Source organism: Mus pahari, chromosome 10, assembly GCF_900095145.1.
Source record: "Mus pahari chromosome 10, PAHARI_EIJ_v1.1, whole genome shotgun sequence".
Lineage (NCBI taxonomy): Eukaryota > Metazoa > Chordata > Mammalia > Rodentia > Muridae > Mus > Mus pahari.
The window spans coordinates 107,421,035-107,442,892 of NC_034599.1; the positions used below are offsets into that span (position 1 = coordinate 107,421,035).

The window sequence follows — 21,858 nt, forward strand, 5'->3', positions numbered from 1 at the left end:
AAAAAAAAAAAACCAACCAACCAAAACAAAACAATTTAAATTGCTTATTTTATTTTATGATAACAAGTGTTTTGTAAGCATGTATGTGTGTGCACCACATGTGCTGGGGAGGTCAGCAGAGGGCATTGGTTTCCCCTGGAACTGGTATTATGAATTCAGTTGCCATGTGGGTGCTGGGAACTGAATCTAGGTCCTCTGTAAGAGCAGCATGTGCTCTCAACCACTGAGACATCTCTCTTGTCATCATTTTTTTTCTAATTTTATGTGTATGTGTGCGTGATTGTGTAAACTTTTGTGTGCCATATGGCTTGCAGAACTGGCAGAGTTCTGAAGGTATTAGATCCCCTGGAAGGAGCTATAGGTGTTGGGGAGCCATCTTGTGGGTGCTGCACGTAGATCCCAGGTCTCCTGGAAAAGGAGCCAGTACTATTGACCACTGTGCCATCTCTCCAGCCCCTCCCTTGACCACTGAACCATCTCTCCAGCCCCACCCTGTTTCTGTTGTTAATTGTGTATATACATGTGTCTGGTGGTCTGTACATGTGAGTTCAGTTGCAGGTGAAGTCCAGAAGAGGGAGCTGGTTCCCCTGGAGCTGGAGTTACAGATGGCTGTTGACTGTCCCACATGGGTGCTGGGAATTGAACCCAGGTCCTCTGGAAGATCAGCTGGCGTTCTTGATCACTGTGCCATCTCTCTGGCTCCTCCATGCTGCCACATGGCAGCTGTCAGCCATCTGTAAGTTTGGTTCCAGGGGATCTGATGCCCTCTTCTGTCTTCCGTACTGCACACACATTGTGCACATACACACATGCAGACCAAACACCCATACACATAAAATAATAATAATAAAAAAGCCCAAAAGGTTAAGTGACTTAGCCAGCATTGCCTGGCTGGCAGGCAGGAGTTTCGAGCATGTGCTCGTCTGCTGACGCCATAGTGGCTTGTCCTTGGCTCGTCCTTGTGCGGCAAGCTTGGGCTGTGACTGGCAGAAAGGCTTCAGGCATCTCTGAAGTGGCCAGAGCAAGGGAGGAACTGGGACCGAGCTGGTTCCTCTCCCACTTCCTGTTCCACTCTTTTCCCGTGTGCTCTGGGCCCTACAAAGACACGTGGTTGTAGGCGCACCCCAGGGTGCAGAATGTGTACTTGTCTTTGAACAACTTTCAGTGTCTGTAAAATTGCTTCTGTGGAACATGAAGCCTGGTTCAGTGAGCACTGGCAGGATGCTCTTTTCACAGAAGGGAGCAAAGTCGGGTGGAGCTCCTGGGCCCTGAGATACCAAATGGAGTGTGGTTTTCTCTGAGGACCGTGGTTCAGAGTCCTGATGATGGGCTGCTATCGGGAAAAATCCTGATGGAGTCAGGGCATGGCCATTGGGTGTAGGTGAGGTGAGGTGACCAGTCAGCTGAGTGGGTCAGGGATTCTTGCTGCGAGGGGACATGTGGCTGCTCCTTGAGGAATGTAGCTCCTGACCCCTGAGTGCCCCTTATCTCTCATTCAAGTAGAGCGTCTACAAGAGGCCACAGCTTCCTGTGTGAAGACAGGGAGTCTGAAAGTCGAGCAAGTCTTTGCTCTGCACAGCTGGATCATCTCTGTGTATCCACGTGCACGTGCACACACGTATGTGCACGTGCATGCGTGTGCATGAAGCTTGTCTGTGGAGGATATCTATCTGTTCAATCGCTATTTACCCAGTTCCCTCAAGATGGGGTCCTCCCTGAACCTGCATTTGTTATGACTGACTGATAAAAATCTCTGGTTTAACTTTTGAGACAGGATCTTAGGTAGCCCAGGCTGGCCGAGAACTTAATAGGTAGCCCAGGCTGGCCGAGGATCAACTCCTAATCCTTCCCTCTTTTGCCTCCCAAGTGCTGGAATTTTAAGTGCTGCTCCATGTCCCATATTTGATCACAGTTTTTGTAAAGTTTTCTTTAGCTGGGTGGTGGTGGCACTTGGGAGGCAGAGGCAGGCGGATTTCTGAGTTTGAGGCCAGCCTGGTCTACAGAGGGAGTTCCAGGGCAGCCAGGGCTACACAGAGAAGCCCTGTCTCAAAAAATGAAACGAAACAAACAAACAAAAGTTTTCTTTAACCAAAAGATACTGAAAAGTCGTGAGCCAAAAATGTGGCCCGGGATGCGGTCAGGACTGAAAACAAGCATCAGGCAAGGCTTAGGTCTCACCTAATCCCAGGTCAAAGGAAGGAGACCCACAGGGCCAGGAGATGGCTCAGTGGGCGAGAGAACCTACTGCCCAAGCATAAGGACTAGAGTTCAGACCCTCAGGCCACATGTGTCTACATGCAAATGTGACCTCAGTACTGGGGTAGGGCAATTGGCCAGGAGGGTCTACCTGCCTCCAGGGTCCGCCTCCCTCCGGGATTAAAAGCGTGCACCAACACTGCCAGGCTAAATCAATTTTTTTTTAAAACCAAGAAATAAAAGACCTTCTATGTTAACACTACAGAAGACAGCAAACCTGCAGGCCTTGGGGGCGTTTCTTCTCCTGTCCATCTTGGCCACTGCTCCTACCGGGTGACTCTGCTCTCCGCCTGGTCTCCCTCCTATCCAGTTAATGTCACTTAGACCTCGGGAGCCAGAAGCGAAGCTCGCCATATTTGGGGTGTTTTCTGGAAGGCATTTTTGTCTCTCTTTTTCTCTCCCCTTATGTGATGTGACCTGTTTCCTGTGTGGTATTGTTACCTCATTTCCCTGTCAAAGGCCTTGTCTCATACGTACAGTTTGAACATCTACAGTTCTTTGTACATAATTGGATGTTTCTCTCCTTGTCTTTCTGTTTGTTGGTTGCTTTAAGGCATAGTTACCCTGTGTAGCCCAGACTGGCCTCAGACCCTGTCTGTGGTCCTCCTGCCTCCGTGCTACTGGAACTATTGAGTGTGGACCACCATGCCAGGTCCCACCAGCCTCTAATTCAAAATGCATCTGAGGTTGACCTTGAACTCCTGATTCCCCTGCCTCTGCCTCCAAGTACAGAGCTGGCAGATGCGCTCCTGTGCCTGGTGTATGCAAGGTTGGGAATCCATACTGGGCCTTTTGTATGCTACATAAGCCAGCACTCTACCAACGGAGCTACTTCCCAAATCCCCCCCCCACTTGTTTAAAGACAGGGTCTCACTGAACCTAGGGCTTGCAGAGTGACTGGCAGCTGATCAGCGAGTCCCTGGGCCACCCGTCTCCACCTCCCAGCGCCGTGGTTACCGACAGTGTGCCCCCATGGGTGCTGGGATGCCAACTCGGGTCTTCACCCACTTGATCTTAACCAAGAGGCTGAGACCCAAATCCAGTCATGTCCCCAGCCCCTGTTGCTGCCCTCTGACAAAGGTGTTTGTGTGTAGACTAAGCTAGCCTTGGGCTTTCGGTGGGCCTCCTGCTACTGCCTCTTGAGGGCTGGGGTGGCAGCCGTACCCCACCACACGCAGCTGTGACAGCTGCTTTCGTCTGTCTCTTCAGCCAGCTCAACTAGCCGTGAGGACTTCAGGCTTGACCTTGGCCCTTCTCAGGGGAGCCCAGGGACATTGAGGAGGAGAGGCGGTGTCTGTAACCAGGGTGAAGTGGGTTGTGTCTCCCACCCCAGTCTGAGGACACCAAGGCTCTTCTCCCTTTGGTCTTCCAGATCCAGGACACCGAACTTGCCCCAGATGTGCAGATGTTTATTTTCGGAGAGTTGAGGCAAGCCAGGGCACGGAGGATGGGTCTCACATGAAGTGTTAATCAGGGCTCGCCTAAGGCCATAGGAAAACACGGGCCACCTAAGACCTAGGAGAACACAGATATTTACACTGCCATTCATGGTAGTAGCAAAACTACACAGATATGAAGTAGCAACGAAATAGTTTTATGACTCGAGGTCACCACAACATGAAGAACTTTATTAAAGGGTCAAAGCATCGGGAAGGTTGAGAACCACTGAGTTAGTGAAGCTCTTAAGTGCCTGGGTCCTCTGTCTCAGCCAGGGTTATGATTGCTGTGATAAAATTGAGGACCAAATAATTTATGCTTTGTCATCGTAGAGAGTCAGGACAGGAACTCAAGCAGGGCAGGGACCTGGAGGCAGGAGCTGATGGTGTAGAAGCCATGGAGAGGTGCTGCTTGGTGGCTTGCTTCCCCTGGCTTGCTCAGCCTCCTTACTTATAGAACCCAGCACCACCAGCTCAGGGATGGCTCCACCCACCTGGGCTGGACCCTCCCCATCAATCACTAAGAAAATGCCTGAAGGGCTGGCTTGCAATCTGATTTTATGGAGGTATTTTCCTCAATTGAGGCTCCCTCTTCTTTGATGACTATAGCCAACACAGCCTCCTTTTTGGAGGGGGTAGCCAGAGGCGGGGCTAGTTACTAAGGGGTATACTGTGGGTGTAGGTGGGCCTCTGGGCTTTTTGGTGTGTGTGTGTGTGTGTGTGTGTGTGTGTGTGTGTGTGTGTATTGCACACATGTGGCGGTCAGAGGACAAGGCTTGGGATTGGGTCCATTCCGTACTCCAGACTAGCTTGGTCAGGAGCCCCTGGAGAGTCGCCCGTCTCTGCTGGTCTCTCCCCTGTTCCCACCCACATCCTGCCACAGGAGCATGGAGATTACAGATGTGCACTAGCCACCACATCCATCTTTTTATGTGTTCTGGCGTCGAGCTTGGGGTGTCGGTCTTGTGCAGCTAGCTCATTTACCCACCAAGTCATCGTCCCCTGTTTTGATTGGTAGAGTTGAGATATGCAAACTTTTCTCTGCAGTGTATGGCTTTTCCCACAATTGCTGTTAACCACATGTACATCCAATTATGCGTAGGTATCAGATTTCAGATAAGGGATTCTCCCAAGAGGGCACAGTTGGCTTTATTGTGCATGCAGGCCAGACCAGTTCAGACTGGATCTAGGGTGTGTCCAGAGGTCGCTAAGGCTGTGTTGGCATCTGTTGATCTCTGGTCTTCCTTTGTAAACACACAGGTTGAGAACGAGTACGGGTCCTACTTCGCCTGTGATTATAACTACCTACGTTTCCTGGCGCACCGCTTCCGCTACCATCTGGGTAATGACGTCATTCTCTTCACCACTGATGGGGCAAGTGAACAATTGCTGAAGTGTGGGACCCTGCAGGACCTGTACGCCACAGTGGATTTTGGAACAGGTCGGTGTGTGTGGCAATTAGAAAGTGCTGTTGAGTAAGTGGTTTTTCACTCAGTCAATCTCAGCACAGCTATTACAGATAGAGTGAGGTACCTCAGAGTTTCCTCTATCAGGTGGGCTAGTCAGCTTTGCATGACTGTAACAAAATACCCGAGGGAGTCAACTCCTAAAGAGGGAAGGCTTTGCTTTAGCTCACAGTTGTGGAAGCTTCAGTCCACCGTCTGTTCGTCCTGTAACAGAGAGAGCCTTTCTGGGAGCATATAATGAAAGGAGCCCCACTTACCTCATGGCCTGAGGCCCTCAAAGAGGGAGAGATGAGACTGCCACCCTCTCTTTCAGGGACATGTTCCCAGTGATCTAAAGTCTACTGAGCTCTGTCCACCCCACCCCGCTCTTTTTGAGACAGGATATTTTGTAGTTTAAGCTGGCTGCTTATTCATGGTCTAGCCAAGGATGGCCTGAAGCTCTGGGTCCCCTTGCTTCCATCTCCCAAGGGCCGGGATTCTAGATGTGTGCTAACCCCACCCTCAGTTTCTTTGTACTGTTCTTCCACAACTGTACAAGAGTCAAGTGACGGGTCGGCAAGATGGCTCAGTGGCTGAGGGTGATTGCCGTCGAGTCTGATGACCTGAGAGTGACTCCTGGGACCCACAGAGTGGGAGGAGAGAGGTGACACCTACAGGTTGTCCTCTGACCACCAAAAACATTGCGTGACCCGTGCACAGGCACACAAGTACACATGTGTGTACACACTCGTGTGTATACATGCATGTATACACACACGCAAAATTGCCAAATAAAAATGTAATGAAAAACCAGATTCAGCCGACAGCCTAGAACATACCGAGCATAGCTGCAGCCCCAGAACTTAGGATGCAAGGGGAGGAGGGTTTCTGAGTTCAAGGCCAGCCTGGTCAGTGGAGAAAGTACCAGAACAGCCAAGGCTGTGCAGAGTAACCGCCTTGAAAAAACCAAAAACAACAAGAACAGATTCAGATGGAGATGAATGAGTTTTAGAACAGGGGGCTGGAAAGATGACTCAGTGGTTAAGACCTCTAGTTGCTCTCACAAAGAACGAGGGTTCAATCCCCAGTACCCACATGGGAGTTCATACATACGTACATACATACATGTATACATACCCACACACATACGCGCGCGCACACACACACACACACACACACACACACATGCAAAACACCCTTTAAAACAGAATTTTAAACAGTCTGGAGGTATGCCTTGGTAGGTAAGATGACTGGCTGTTCTTTCAGAGGACCCGGGTTCCATTCCCAGCACCCATAATCATCTAGAAGTGTACTTCCAGGTAAAATAAGACCTTCTCCTGACCTCCACACATAGATACACAGAAAAGCACATAAATAAAAAAAAATTTTTTTTTTTGGATTTTGGTTTTTCGAGACAGGGTTTCTCTGTGTAGCCCTGGCTGTCCTGGGACTCACTTTGTAGACCAGGCTGGCCTCGAACTCAGAAATCTGCCTGTCTCTGCCTCCCAAGTGCTGGGATTAAAGATGTGCGCCACCACTGCCCAGCTATAAAAATCATTTTTTAAGTGAACGTTTGGTGTGAGTCTTGACAGTTGTAGCAAGTTCCAGGCCAAGGCTATGTGAGACCCTCACTTAAAAAATTTTTTCCCGGGGCTGGAGAGATGGCTCAGCGGTTAAGAGCACTGTCTGTTCTTCCGAAGGTCCAGAGTTCAAATCCCAGCAACCACATGGTGGCTCACAACCATCCGTAATGAGATCTGACTCCCTCTTCTGGTGTGTCTGAAATCAGCTACAATGTACTCACATATAATAAATAAATAAATCCTCAAAATATTAAATAAATAAATAAATAAATAAAACTGTTTGCCTTAAAAAAAAATTAAAAAAATTTTTTTCCCAGGGCATAGTGGTGCATAATTATAATCCCGGTCCTGTAGATACACGGAGACAGGAGGATTGCTTTGACTTAGAGGCCAGCCAGAACTATAATATTCTACTTAATACATTCTAGACTAGACTACATACTAATACCCTATTTTGAAAGAGTCACAAACAGGGGAGCTGGAGAGATGGCTCAGAGGTTAAGAGCAACTGCTGCTCTTGCAGAGGACCTGAGTTCAGGTCCCAGCACCCACATGGAGGCTCATAGCCATTTGGAATTGTAGTCTGTCTTAGTTATGGTCTTACTGCTGTGAACAGACACCATGACCAAGGCAAGCCTTATAAGGACAACATTTAATTGGGGCTGGCTTACAGGTTCTGAGGTTCAGTCCATTTCATCAAGGCAAGAACATGGCAGCATCCAGGCAGCCATGGTGCAGGAGGAGCTGAGAGTTCTACATCTTCATCTGAAGGCTGCTAGTGGAAGACTGACTTCCACACAGCTAGGATGAGGGTCTTAAGCCCACATCCACAATGACACACCTACCCCAACAGGGACACACCTTCTAATGATGCCACTCCCTGGGCTGAGCATATACAAACCATCACACGGTCCCACAGAATCTGACACCCTCTTCCGGCCTTGGCAGGCACTGGATGCGTGTAGTACACAGACACACCCTCTGGCATATGCATGTACACATAAAATAAATGTTATAAGGTTTTTTTGTTTGTTTGTTTGTTTTTTCAAGACAGGGTTTCTCTGTATAGCCCTGGCTGTCCTGGAACTCACTTTGTAGACCAGGCTGGCCTCGAACTCAGAAATCCGCCTGTCTCTGCCTCCCAAGTGCTGGAATTAAAGGCATGCGCCACCACCGCCCGGCTTAAATTTTATAAGTTTTATGAAGAGGATGCACACAGAAATAGGAGGAAGGGAGGAGGAGGGTGAGAGGGAGGGAGGAGAGGAGGGAGAGAGGGAGGGAGAGAGGTTGCAAACAGCAATTTGAATGGCTGAGGTGTACAGATTATCCTCACAATGGTGGCCATTCACCAGAGGACACAGAGTGGCCTGTCTCCCTGTGCCTGTTAGTTAGCCGGTAGGTATCTGTGGCTGTCCCGTATGGGCAGTGCTGTGAAGTGACAGGGGAGGTCTCTAGAATAGACTGGTCCTGGAGGGGAACAGCTAGGTCAGCTGCTGGCTAAAGGCAGACGTGGGGTCAGGGGGACAGCTTAGAAGGCAGAGCTGTAAGCTCCTCAGGCCTGCATTCAAACAAAGCCATGGGAGCCTGCTCAGGGAGACCGCTGTGTGGTGTGGTCCCCGTACGTTGCTTAAACGGGCCACCCTAGGGCAATTCCTAGCTATTCCTTGGGCCTTGGGACCTTAAAACTCCTGTGGATCAGGAGAAGGTTTATGATATACATGCCTAGAAATTACAAAGGGAAAAGGAGAGAGTGTGGGGGGAGGCAGGGGACTGTGTCGCTCCGTTTAAGCTTTTATTATACTATTGTTGTTGACTCCAGGGCTGTAGATAGTGTAGGCCGGCCTGAGTCTGTGTGTACAGGGGACTGGGCCCAGGGCCTTGCACATGCTACCAGCTGAGCTACATCTCCATCCCAGTTTGGGTTATTACAGCAAATTACTGAGCTGGGCATAGTGGTACATGTCTCTACTCTCAGCACTCAGAAGGCTGAGGCAGGAGGATAATTGAGTTTGAGGTCAGTCTAGGTTGCTTAGTGGATCCCATGCCAGTCAGAGCTGCATGGTGACACCCTGTCTCAGGAAAAACTAAAAGACAGAAACAAAAATTGCCTGCCCTCTTCACCATTCCTGGTGCTCCAGAGCCCAAGATCAGGGTTCCCTCATGTGCGGAGCTGAGTCTGGGTCTCTCCTTCAACTCAGTTTCCTGTTGAGTCCTTACGTGGCAGAAAGGGGTGAGGGCCCTCTTCCAGTATAAGGCTTTAAATGCCATTAATTCATAACGGGAATAGGAGGGCCTGGCTAAGTCACTTCCTGAAAACACATCTTTAAGACGAAGTTTTTTCATGTATTTCCTTTTACTGGAGGAGGGTGCACAAGAACCAGACACGGAGCGTGGGTAGAGGTCAGGGGATAACTGTGGCAGTCATTTTCCTCGTTGTACCATGCCAGTCCTGGGGATTGAACTCGAGTTATCAGCCTTGGTGGCAAGCACCTTTTCCCTCTGAGCCCTCTTGCTGGCCCTCCACTTCTCAGACGTTCCTATTTGGGATTATAGTCCAACTTTTGAATTCCCTACCAGTGACCTTAGCAGGCTGTTTAGCTCCTTAATGCCTGTGACGGACTCTTCTCTTTCTTATAATTTCTAGGCAGCAATATCACACAAGCTTTCCTGGTCCAGAGGAAGTTTGAACCCAAAGGACCTTTGGTGAGAACTGGGGATGTGGGGTAGAGACTGCTTGCGCATGGCTCTTCCCAGAGGAGGAAGCAGGCTGCACAAGAGAGTGGGTACATCTTTGGGGGTTTATTTTTTTATTTTTGGCTCTGGGATCAGCAGCTGATGGGACTGGGGCAGAAAGGAGCATTGCCCTTCCTGAGTCCTGAGTGACAGCTGGATCGGTGCTCCAGTTTGGACACCAAAGCTCTTCATCAGGGTGAAGAGATGCAGAGAACCAGAACTGGCCAGGACTGTCTTCAGCTCGTTTTTTTCCTTTTCTCTCCTCTCTCCCGACTGGATCTCAGGTAGCCCAGAGGCTCAGAACTCAGTGTGTAATGGAGGCTGACCTTAAACTCCTGAGACTCCTGCTTCCGATTCTCAGCCTCTGGGACTAAGTGTGCACTGCCACACCCAGCTTTACGTGGTAACTCACACTCAGATGCTCCCTGCCACGAAGGCTGGTGCTCTAACTGAGCTGCCTCTCCAGGGAGCTAATGCCAGTTGCTCTGACTTGAGGAGCCTAGACGTGGCTGGACCAGGATCTGGTTCACATGTATATTCTTTAAGGTTTATTTTACTATCATTATTATTATTATTATTATTATTATTATTATTATTATTATTATTATTATGGCTGTGTACAATGCACATGTGTGGGTGTTCTCTGAGGCCGAAATGGCATGTAGGATCCCCTGGAGCTGCCTGATGTGGGGTGCTGAGAACTGAAATCCAGTTCTCTGGAAGAACAGCAGGTACTTTTGGTGGTGGTGGTGGGGAGGGTGCAGGGGGAGGTTCAAGACAGGAATTCTTTGTGTATATCCCTGGCTGTTATAGAACTCGATCTGTAGACCAGGCTGGTCTCGAACTCACAGAGATCTGCTTGTGTTTGCCTCAAGTGCTGGGATCTGCTGCCGTGCTCAGCAGATGGCTTTTAACCCCCAAGCAGCTTCTGTAGCTGAGAGATTTGTTTCTTAACTCTGCAAGCTCCACCCCCACCCTGCCTCCGCCCCGCCCCCACCCCGCCCTGTTCTTGCTGCTCTTGTTGAAATGTGGAATTCCAGGCGTGGTGGCTTTAGTCCCAGCACTTGGGAGGCAGAGGCAGGCGAATTTCTGAGTTCGAGGCCAGCCTGGTCTACAAAGTGAGCTCCAGGACTATACAGAGAAACCCTGTCTCGGGGGGGAAAAAAAAAAAAAAAAAAAGACTGGAGAGATGGCTCAGTGGTTAAGAGCATTGATTGCTCTTCCAGAGGTCCTGAGTTCAATTCCCAGCAACCACATGGTGGCTAGCAAACATCTGTCATGGGATCTGATGCCGTCTTCGGGTGTGTCTGAAGAATGAGTGTACTCACAGACACTAAATAAATCAATAAATATTAAAAAAAAAAAAAAAGTGGAATTCATTCTGCTGGGCCTGGGTGGGTGTGTTCCTGGAGCAGCCAGGAAGCAGCAAGGTTGCAGTTTAGACGAGCAGTTCTGCTGAGCCTGCTGGTTTGCTGGGAGAAGAGGCTGCCTGGGCCTCTGTCAGGCCTGCATTCGCAGCTCTTCCTTCCAGGTTGCTGCAACAAGACTTGTTTGCAAAAAAAAAAAAAAAAAAAAAAAAGCTCACTGGAGCTCTGCAGAGCCTGCTTGGGCAGGTGGAGTCATTTCCTGGAACCTCCCCAGGTTCCCTTTCTCTATTCTGACACTGAACTGATGTTAAGTTGCTTCTGGCCAGCAAGTCTCAAGATCAGTATTCACACAAAAAGGGTGAATTGTGCGTAATGGATAAATTTGGGGCTAGTTTGTTGTTGCTACTGTTGTTGTTAATGTTATAAGGTGTTCCAGGGAGCCCACCAGATCCTACCAGAAATGACCACTTAGACACAATTTATACCCAGTTGAAAGTCTTTATTCTAGCTAGCTAGCACTACACTCAGGTTTTGGTGACCTCAGTATAGCCCTGAGAATTTAGACCAAGGGGCTTTTAAAGGAAAAAACAAAAAACAAAACAAAACATCTGTTATCTCTCTTAGCAGCTTCAGGGGAGGATTGCTCAAGCAAGCAGTTTAACAGAAGCCAGGAAAGTTTAGCTGGGGCGTCTGAACCTCAGGGCCTAGAATAGAATTGGATACTTTTCCACTGGATTCTTCATCAGAGAGATTAAATACTGGTTAAACCAGAAACAGCCTCAGCACGAATCCAAGATGGGCCAGGCAGTGGTGCACACCTTTAACCCCAGCACTTGGGAGGCAGAGGTAGGCAGATAGATCTCTGTGAGTTCAAGGCTAGCCTGATCTCTATATCGAGATCCAGGTCTATAGAGTGCTGTACCCTCTGCACTGTCTTGCCCTGTCACACAGGTATTGAATACAGACAGGGCTTACACACGGTAGGCAATTTCTCTACCACTGAGATACATCCCCAGCCCTTGGGTTTTTGTGTTTTATTTCCAATACAGTCTTGCTAGGTAGCCTCCACTTTCAGATTAACTATGCAGTCTAGACTGACTTTGAACTCAGAATTCTTCTGCCTCAGCTTCCTAAGTGCTTGGATAATCGTTATACACCACCATGTCTGACCAGAGCAATTAATTATGAAGATACCTTGCCTGACTAAATGTTTTGGTATTGGGGGGGAGGGGCAGGGAGTATGGGGCATTCCCAGCTGACAAAACTGATGAAGGTAAAAATCTTTGGGCTGGTGAGATGGCTCAGTGGGTAAGAGCACCCGACTGCTCTTCCGAAGGTCCGGAGTTCAGATCCCAGCAACCACATGGTGGCTTATAACCATCCGTAACAAGATCTGACTCCCTCTTCTGGAGTGTCTGAAGACAGCTACAGTGTACTTACATATAATAAATAAATAAATCTTTAAAAAAAAAATCTTTTAGGAAGCAGTTGTCCCAAAATATCCATGGAGAATCGGTTGTGAGATACTCAAGCCCCTCCTGTAAAATGATGTGGTTCCTATAGACCTAAGTTGCACATCCTGTCCTTGATATAATTCTTCTCTAGGTTGCTTGTTCCTGACCCAGTATAGATGCTTTACTGAGAGTCACAGTAATTTATCATGCAGGTAATAACGACAGGGGTGGAGGAGTTTATACATGTTCAGTACTGATGCAAAGTTTTTCTCAAAAAATACATTTTCTTTTAAAATATAAGGTCTCATGTAGCCCAGGCTGGCCTCCAACTCACCATATAGCTAAAGACTACCTTGAATTTATAATCCTCCTGCTTCTACCACTTGAGTACTGGTGGACAGGTGGACAGTACAGGTGGACAGTACAGGTGGACACCACCGCACCTAGTTTTCAAAGGGCCGAGGATGGAACCCAGGGCTTCCATTACTCTGGGCAAGCATTCTACCATTTGAACCACACCCCAGATATTTCTGATTGTTTATAGGTTGGGTCTACAATGCAGAACCCATGGATTTGGAGAGTTGACTGTAGTTGTAGTATGTAAGATGAAATGTCACTATTGGTGGACACTCAGAGACCCAGAATAGATACTGTTGTAATTGGAGGTCCTCATGGGACCCTCCCTGCATTACAGGGACACCTCAGCATCAACTGAAGGTTGTAAGTGTCTCCTAAGCATCACCCCTTTTCCCTTTCAGATCAATTCTGAGTTCTATACTGGCTGGCTAGACCACTGGGGTAAACCCCATTCCATGGTGAAGGCTAAAACAGTGGCTACCTCCCTCTATAACCTGCTTGCCCGTGGGGCCAACGTGAACTTGTGAGTACCCAGGACTGGGAGAGGGAGCCCTGTGGCCGTGGCTCACAGTGAAGTATGTGTGTTCTCTTATTTTTCTATAGGTACATGTTTATAGGTGGGACCAATTTTGCCTATTGGAATGGTAAGATCCGTTTCACATCCATTGGTAAAAGCTTATCCTGTTTCCGGTGTATGATTTGGAGATGGTGTAGCTACTGGCCAATTTTTAATTTCTGTTTCCATTTGTTTTCTAAATTTTCTAACGTACAAGAATCACCCATCTAAGCCGGGCGTGGTAGCACATGCCTTTAATTCCAGCACTTGGGAGGCAGAGGCAGGCGAATTTCTGAGTTCGAGGTCAGCCTGGTCTACAGAGTGAGTTCCAGGACAGCCAGGGCTACACAGAAAAACCCCATATCAAAAAAACAAAGCAAAACAAAAAACAACAACAACAAAAATCACCCATCTAGTCATTTGAGTGTGAAACCTTAAGGGCGGTAGTCTGATCATTTAAGGGTCTAATTTTTTTGTTTGTTTGTTTTTTTGTTTTTTTGTTTTCCAAGACAGGGTTTCTCTGTGTAGCCCTGGCTGTCCTGGAACTCACTCTGTAGACCAGGCTGGCCTTGAACTCAGAAATTAACCTGCCTCTGCCTCCCAAGTGCTGAGATTAAAGGCTTGCTCCACCACACCTAGCTAATGGTCTCATTTTTAAACCAGTCTGCCTGGCAGTCTAGTGTGGCGGTGTGTGTGTGTGTTTACATACTCTGCTTTGGTCTTTCTGCCTGTGCGTTTATGTGTTGTGCAGGGGCATGTATACATGTGTGTATCTGTGCCTGTGCGTGCATGTGGAGGCCAGGGACAGCCTCCAGTGTTGTCAGTCCTCGGGCACTAGCCACCTTTTTTTGTTTGTTTGTTTGTTTGTTTGTTTGTTTTTTGAGACAGGGTTTCTCTGTATAGCCCTGGCTATACAGAGTTTGAGCCCTGGAGCCCACATTAAAAAAAATAATAATAAAATACAAAAATAAAAAGCTGGGTGTGGTGGCACACTTTAATCCAGCACTCAGGAGGCAGAGAGTTTTGAGACCAGCCTGGCCTGCAGAGCAAGTCTCAGGACAGCTAAGGCTCCACAGAGAAACCCTGTTTCAAAAACAAGATGAACAAACAGAACAAAGGAAGGGAAGAAAAGCCAAGCCAGGCGTGGTGAGATGAACTTCTGTAATCCTCGTGCTATAGAGGGGAGGCAGGCAGGTTTCTGGGGCTCGCTAGTCACTTGGTGTAGCTGTAGCTGAATTAGAAGCTCCAAGCCTGTCTCCTAAACCAAATTGAGAGCCAGTGAGATGCTCCAATGGCTAAAGGTTCTTGCTGCCCAGCCTGAAGACCTGATTTTGATCCTCAGGACCTATATGGTGGAAGGAAAGGAAATGGCTCCTGAAACTGACCTCCCCATGAGTATGGTGGCGCATATGTGAACAAAACTAATTAACTCAGTTTTTTCATCCATTCAAACCAAGATGGTAGCCAGAAGTTCTGGATTTTATATGCATATGCACACATATGCATGCCCCCCTATGTGCATACATGTGCCCCTGTGTGCATGCGTGCTCATATGTGCATGCATGTACTCGTACACACACAAAGAACTAGGAAAGTGACACTTATTTCTCCTGAACGCCACACACTGATCATCCCCCACCCCTCGCCAGGTTTAGGCTGCGGACTCAGGGTCGGTCAGCACAGTCTGGCCTGCCTGTAAGGAGTGTGGCGCTTACAGATGAGTCAAGTGAGAAGTCACTCTAGAGTTGAACCACACAGAAGGTGAACTCCTTAGGTGAGGATGTGGTTTTTCATCTCTCTGTGTCTCATGCAAAGGAATATATTTGAACCTGTGCTTCCGCCCAGGGCAGGCAGCCCTGGGGGAAAGCTGCCTCTGAGGACTGGGGAGTAGAGGAAATTAATACAGCGGTCCGTTGGCTGAAGGTCTGGGTCTCCTTAGGAGAGATTCCGTGCGGAGCATCGATGAGGAAGTCAGTGCTGACCTCATCATCGGTGAGGAAGTCAGCGCTGACCTGATGCCTGCTCACTGATACATCAGCCCTCTGACAGCTGGTCCTCAGACACTTGTGATCTTACCGCCAAGCACTGAGGAACTGTCACGTTTGGAGCCTCATTTACTTACAGATTAGAGGCGTCACAGAACAGCTTCATTCTCACGTGTGCCTGGCAGAGGGCTGCTGAGCTAGAAGAGGAAGAGAAAACCTTGCAGGCTCACGGTTAGCTGCAACAGTGCCGCTGTCTCGAGGGCTGCAGGTGTCACCCTCTAGGTACAGTGCCAGCTTAGCCTGCACGAGGCCCCAGGTTTGGTGATACATGCCTGTGACCCCAGATGCACACCTGTGGTCCCTGATAGACACCTGTGACCCCAGACACACACCTGTGACCCCAGACACACACCTGTGACCCCAGACACATACCTGTGACCCCAGACGCACACCTGTGATCCCGGCACCTGAGAGGTGAGAGGCAGAAGCTCAGAAGTCCATTATCAGCCTTGGCTACATGGCTTGTTTGAAGCTGTCCTGGGCCTTGTCTGAAAGAAAAAAAGAAAGGGAAATAAAGACCGCCTCTGCCCCCAACTCACCCCCAATCCCTCACAGGAACCAGGTTCCAGGGCAGGACGCCTCATGTGTCTCTCATGCATGGGTAAATTTCTGAAGGAGGGCTGGAGAGATGGCTCAGTGGTTCTGAAGGTCATGAGTTCAAATCCCAGCAACCACATGGTGGCTCACAACCATCCATAACAAGATCTGGCTCCTTCTGGTGTGTCTGAAGACAGCTACAGTGTACTTACATATAATAAATAAATAAATCTTTAAAAAAAAATAAAAATTTCCGAAGGACTGGCCAAAGGGAACCCAACCTGTGAGCATCCTCTGTGACAAGCTTGGAAGTTTCTGGTCTAGACTCTGCGCCATGAACATAGTTCCAAGGGAATTACTCTTTGGGTGCTTTTATGTACCCAGCCTTGAATCTGCCCATCGGACTTGTCACAGGTCGCGTTCTGGGAAGTTGTATTGATTATGCATCCCATTGCTATGAGAAAAACCTAACAAAACCAAACCTAAGGAAGTGGTCAGGAGCGCGAAGCCATTGGCCGAGTCATCTCTGCAGTCAGGAAAGGGCCAGAGATGAATGCTGGTACTCGACTGGTTTTGTCTTTACTGTGGGACACCAGTCCAGAGGATGGTAGCTTATTCCCTATCTAGGTAGAGCCTCTCCTAAGTCGTCTTCCAGAGGACCCAGGTTCGATTCCCAGCACCCACATCTGCAACCCTAGTCCCAGGAGATCTGACACACTCCTCCGGCCTCTGTGGATCACACATGGTGCACAGACATATATGCTGGCGAAACATGTATACATATAACATGCAAAACGAGAGTGACCTTGAACTTCTAATCTTCCTGTTCCACCTCTCAGATGCTCAGTTACAGGCATGGGCCAGCACATCCAGGGTCTGCTGTGCTGGACAAGTGCTTGCCCAGCTGTGTAAATGCTATCCCCCCTCTGACCATTTGGGGCTTTAATGTGCCTTCCACTTCTCCTCATCCCAACGTGAGCCCCTGAGCAATGTCCTCAAGTGACTGGTGACCTTTTTCTGTCTTCCAGGTGCTAACATGCCCTATAAGCCACAGCCCACCAGCTATGACTACGACGCCCCACTGAGCGAGGCTGGGGACCTCACTAAGAAGTATTTTGCTCTTCGAGAAGTCATTCAGAAGGTGGGTCCTTCAAACTCTCGGGGATCTGGGCTGCTGGGGGGCCTGCTGTGAACTCCTCATGGCTCTGTGGATGGATCCCTTGCTAACGGAGGAGGAGGGAGGCACAGGTTTGGGGTACAGTATGCCTGGGGAAGACCCCATGAGTTTATCAGCAAGGCTCTAGGCTCTGCACCCCTCATCTGTGAGGCTGGGGTTAGGGTTCCTAACCATGCGATAGGGAGAGCAAAGGATGTGTGTGAGCCATCCGCCATGATCTCTGACACTGTGTGCAGCAAGCCGAAGCCAGAAAATATGTCCTTGTGGTGGCTCAAATGTGTAGGGAGGAAAATTGATAGCCACCAGTGTGCAGAGCATCTGTGGCCTGTGCAGAGGGAGATGCTGTGCTCCGCCTGGGCAGTCGACTGCTGTTTCCTCTAGCTGGCTCGGGAACGTCTCTGTTCTGCCAGCAGCCGGCCTTTGAAGCACCTAAAGTTCTCAGGTGGGGTTTCCTGTCTCTGCGGTGAATTGAAAAAAAAAAAGCAAACCCACAATTTTTTTGCTCAGTCACCTGAGTTTTGAAGTTTTGTGCCAATAAGTGGTAAAAGTTGTGTCGTGTAACGTCAATGTATGCATGTGTTAAGATTTGTGTTCAGAAACATTTTCGTTTTAGGGGGGAGTTGGGGTGGTTTATGTTTTGAGACAGGGTCTCCCTGTGTAGATGAGATTCATACTTTGAACTCACAGAAATCTGCCTGCCTTCTGAGAGCTGTGCACCACCACACCTGGCACGTTATGGAAAAAAAACCATGATATATACCTGGTGTGGTGCATGTCCGCAACCCAAATGCGGAGCAAGAGGATAGAACAGGAGTTAAGTCACCCTCAATTATATGGTTCGAGGCCTCAACTACATAGACCAAAGCTCTGAGAGAGAGGGGTGGGGAAGGGAGAGAGGAAGAGAGAGAGAGGAAGAGAGAAATATATATTTTCACCTAAATTTCCTCTCTCTCTTTATTAATAAATTTTTTATTTAAATTTTTGATTTATTATTTAAGATTTGCCTCTCTCTCTCTCTCTCTCTCTCTCTCTGTGTGTGTGTGTGTTTTGTGTGTGTGTGTGTGTGTGTGTGTGTGTGTGTGTATGTGTATACATGTGTATGGGTACCAAAGGATGCCAAACAGGTCATTGAATCCCCTGGAGCTGGAGTTAACAGGCAGTTGTGAGCTGTCCAATGTTGTGAAGTGGAGTTTCCTGAAGGAACAAGAAGCTCCCCTCGCTACATTGTAACTCTTGATACACTGAGTCTGGTTTCTGTTTAGCACCTGTGTATGTCTGTGCTTACAATTGTAACTCTTGATACACAGAGAGAGACTGGTTTCTGTTTTGCACGTGTGTGTGTGTGTGTGTGTGTGTGTGTGTGTGTGTGTGTGTGTACGTGTTTGTAAGTGTATGTATGTGTTTGTAAGTGTAGCGTGTTTTCCTCAGCCTCTTCCCACCCTACTTTTGAGGCAGAGTCTCTCACTGCCCTGGAGTTCACTAGCCAGCAGACCATCCAGACTCTGAGCTCTAGCATCACAGGCACCTGCCACCCTGCCTAGCTTTTTGTGGGACTGGGGGTAGAACTCAGCTCCTTTGCTTGAGTGGCTGGCACTTAAGCACCTGCCCATGCAGAGATCAATTTCAGCTTTTATTATTATTATTATTATTATTATTATTATTATTATTATCATTATTTCTTTGTGTTCCCGGTTCTCTTGTTTTTCTTCTCTGCATTACCTTCACTTCCCCTTGTTTGAGGATGTTTTTGTTTTCTTGTTTTCCCCATCTTCTGGTTAGGAAGTTTGTTTTTCTCTGTGTTTCTGTTTTCTTACCTATTCAAGCATGTCATCTATGTCCTTAGAAGAACAAACAAGGCTCCCAAGGCTACTGTGTATGGGAAGTGAGCAGTGCACAGCAGCCAACGCCCTGTGGGAGCCTCCCTGATGCCCCTCCATCTTCCTCTCCACCCGCCCCCCTGCCCTGAGCTAACCACTGCCCCAACTCCTGTTACCATGTAGTCATGGAACTTGTTTTGAACTTGAAATAACTGAATTCATACAAACACAAAATGAATTCGTACAGTTCACACACTGGTAAGTCTGGCCCTCAGGAAGCTCCGCCCCCCAGTAGTAGTTGATAACTGTGTAGAGTCCCTGGATAGCGAGTAAAAGGTGTGGTGATGCCATCCTAACACTCAGGAGGAGGAGGAAGAACAAGAGGCTCAGAGTCATCCTTGGCTACATAGTAAATTTGAGGCCATCCCAGACTACATGAAACGGTACCTGAAAAAAAAAAATCATTTAAAAATGTACTAAGGGGGGCTGGTGAGATGGCTCAGCAGGTGAAGGCTTTTCCTTGACCTCAGTCCTCAGGACCCAGGAAACCTAAGCTGGCCATGATAGCAAACCCAGGTTATCCCACTTGGAAGGTGGAGACCAGAGGGTCAGGAGTTCAGGGTTGTCCTCAGCAACCTTGAGAATTTGCTACTTGGACTCCTGCTTTACTTACTTGTTACCATGGAACAGGTCTGTGTCGTGTACTGTTTACCCTAGCTGGTGTTAGCTGCTTGGAACCTCTTGCTGAAGGTAAAACCTGAGCAAAGACTTCAGGCAGAGATGAGAGAGCAGAGCATTATGTTGGTAGCCAGGGCTGGGACATTGTCAGGACTTAGGCAGGGAGAGGAAGGTGCCCTGCTTCTAGAGTGTGTTGAACGGAGCCCAGCCATGACATCTGGGGAGAAGCCAGGTGTAGAACTGCCGCACTTGTCTCCTGGGCCAGACTGAGACTCGTTTAAGTGAGGACTCATGGGAGGTTTGGGCAGAACAACTGAAGGATAATACAGGCTGCAGGAACTGGTCAGGCAGAGAACCCCAGCACAGCAGGAAGACCAGTCGGGGACTGGTGGTGACTGGTGGTGACTGGTGGTGGCTGTGGTGTGTGTATACACATCACCAGTCAGACTCAGACCACAATATGAAAGTGGAAAGCCACACACCCTGGCTCACACTTAAAAATCTCAGCACTCGGGTAACTGAGGTAGGATGTTACTGTGAGTTTGAGATCAGTCTGAACTACGACGTAGTGAGTTCTAGGCTGACCGGAGCTAGTTAGCTACAGGGTGAAAACCTGTCTCAGGGATGGAGGGAACGGGTGAGAGGGGAGGAAAGAGACAATGCAGATACTTGTGACTTTCTGGGGCAAGTGTGAGGGAAAGGGGCAAGAATCAGACGCCTCAGCCAGCTGTCGGGAGGCTCAGCAAGTCAAGTGTTTGTCACTAAGGCTGAGGATCCAAGTTCAGGCCCCAGGATCCACATGGTGCAGAGAGAAAAGTGGCTCCTGAAAGTTGTCCTCTGACCTTCATATGCAAGCTGTCTGTGTGTGTGTATAATAATAATAATAATAATAATAATAATAATAATAATAATAATAATAACATAAACCCCATAATAACTAGAATCAAATGCCTCTTACTGTTTGGTCTGACAAACTCCTCTGCAGTATAGATCACATGTGTGTGGGGTGTGTGTAGGTGGGTGATATATGTGTGTGCATGCTGTGGTGCTCATGTGAAGGTCTGAGACATCTCCATGACTGTCATCAGCAGAGGGTGGCTAAGATTTCCTGTGGAGCATGAGGGAGAAAGGACAGAGAGCCTGTGAATCATCTACCCAGCAGGCCAACTAAGGGGGAACCATTTTCACAGTGAATACAATGGAGCTGGCCGGATAGATCAGCAGGTGAAGGCATTCGCCTGACGACCCGAGCTCAGTCTCCTGTCCTCACACGATAGAAGGAGAGAATTGGCTTCCAGACTTGTCCTCTAATCGCCACACATACACACCTACCCTACCCTCATAATATGCATTCATGTGTTCATTATTTTGTTTTTCAAGCCAGGGTTTTTCTGTAGACCAGGTTGGCCTTGAACTCAGAGATCCACCTGCCTCCTCCTCTGGCATGCTGAGATTAAAGGTATGCACCACCCCTGCCTGGCTCGGGAATGGCTTGTGTTTTAAGTCTCCGTGGAATGGTCTGCTTCCCCCACTAGGGATCACTCCAAGGGTTGCGCGTGCTCAGCAAGCCCTCTACACCTAGCAATGCCTCTGGCTCTTCATGGTATTTCTCCTGGAACTTGCAGATGTGTAGATAACTAATTTGTTAAAGTATTGGAATATTTGCTTGCATGAAGGGAAATGTCTAAAGACAAGGGACCCGTGTAAACTCTCCTGACCCCTCCCTTCTCCAGTGAGTGGAAAGTCTCTCCCAGTGAGACAATGTCAGGGCACCCAAATGGAGATGGGCAGATGGGTGTTGTCCCCCTGCCTTGGGCTGTCAAGAGAACCCTCTTCCCAGCAGGCTGCATAAGCCTTTACTCACTGGTAAAGGTCACGTGTGTGTCTTCAAGGCTTGACAAGACTTGACATTTGCATTTCTCTAAGATTTCTCTTTGGTGTGGGTAATACTTAAGTAAGCACGGTTAACACTTTGACCATAAAACTCCAGGGCAGAGTGTAGTATCCCCCATCCCCCCTACACACACACACACACACACACACACACACCACACACATGCGCGCGAATGTCCTGAAGAGAGTCATGTCATTTTTATGAGCTCTTGATTAAATTGGTGACCTATTTTAACAGTTCTATCTTAACCCCCACCGTGTGTGTGTGTGTGTGTGTGTGTGTGTGTGTGTGTGTGAGAGAGAGAGAGAGAGAGAGAGAGAGAGAGAGAGACAGAGATAGAGACAGAGACAAAGAATGTGTATGTAAGAGAGTACGTGTGTAAACTGGGCAGTGGTAGTACACGCCTTTAATCCCAGCACTTGGGAAGCAGAGGCAGGTGGATTTCTGAGTTCAAGGCCAGCCTGGTCTACAGAGTGAGTTCCAGGACAGCCAGAGCTACACAGAGAAACCCTGTCTCAAAAAA

The 21,858-nt window shown here is 48.4% G+C and overlaps 1 protein-coding gene across 1 annotated transcript in view; it reads left to right on the top strand.

Moving 5' to 3' along the window:
* The window catches only part of Glb1 (galactosidase beta 1), a 73,323-nt gene that overhangs the window by 23,688 nt on the left and 27,777 nt on the right, over positions 1 to 21,858 (top strand). Inside the window, exons 6-10 of the mRNA XM_021206293.1 lie at positions 4,953 to 5,133; positions 9,365 to 9,423; positions 13,033 to 13,154; positions 13,235 to 13,275; positions 16,798 to 16,910. Of these exons, the coding sequence (XP_021061952.1) occupies positions 4,953 to 5,133; positions 9,365 to 9,423; positions 13,033 to 13,154; positions 13,235 to 13,275; positions 16,798 to 16,910 (516 nt within the window). The remainder of the gene's footprint in view (positions 1 to 4,952; positions 5,134 to 9,364; positions 9,424 to 13,032; positions 13,155 to 13,234; positions 13,276 to 16,797; positions 16,911 to 21,858) is intronic.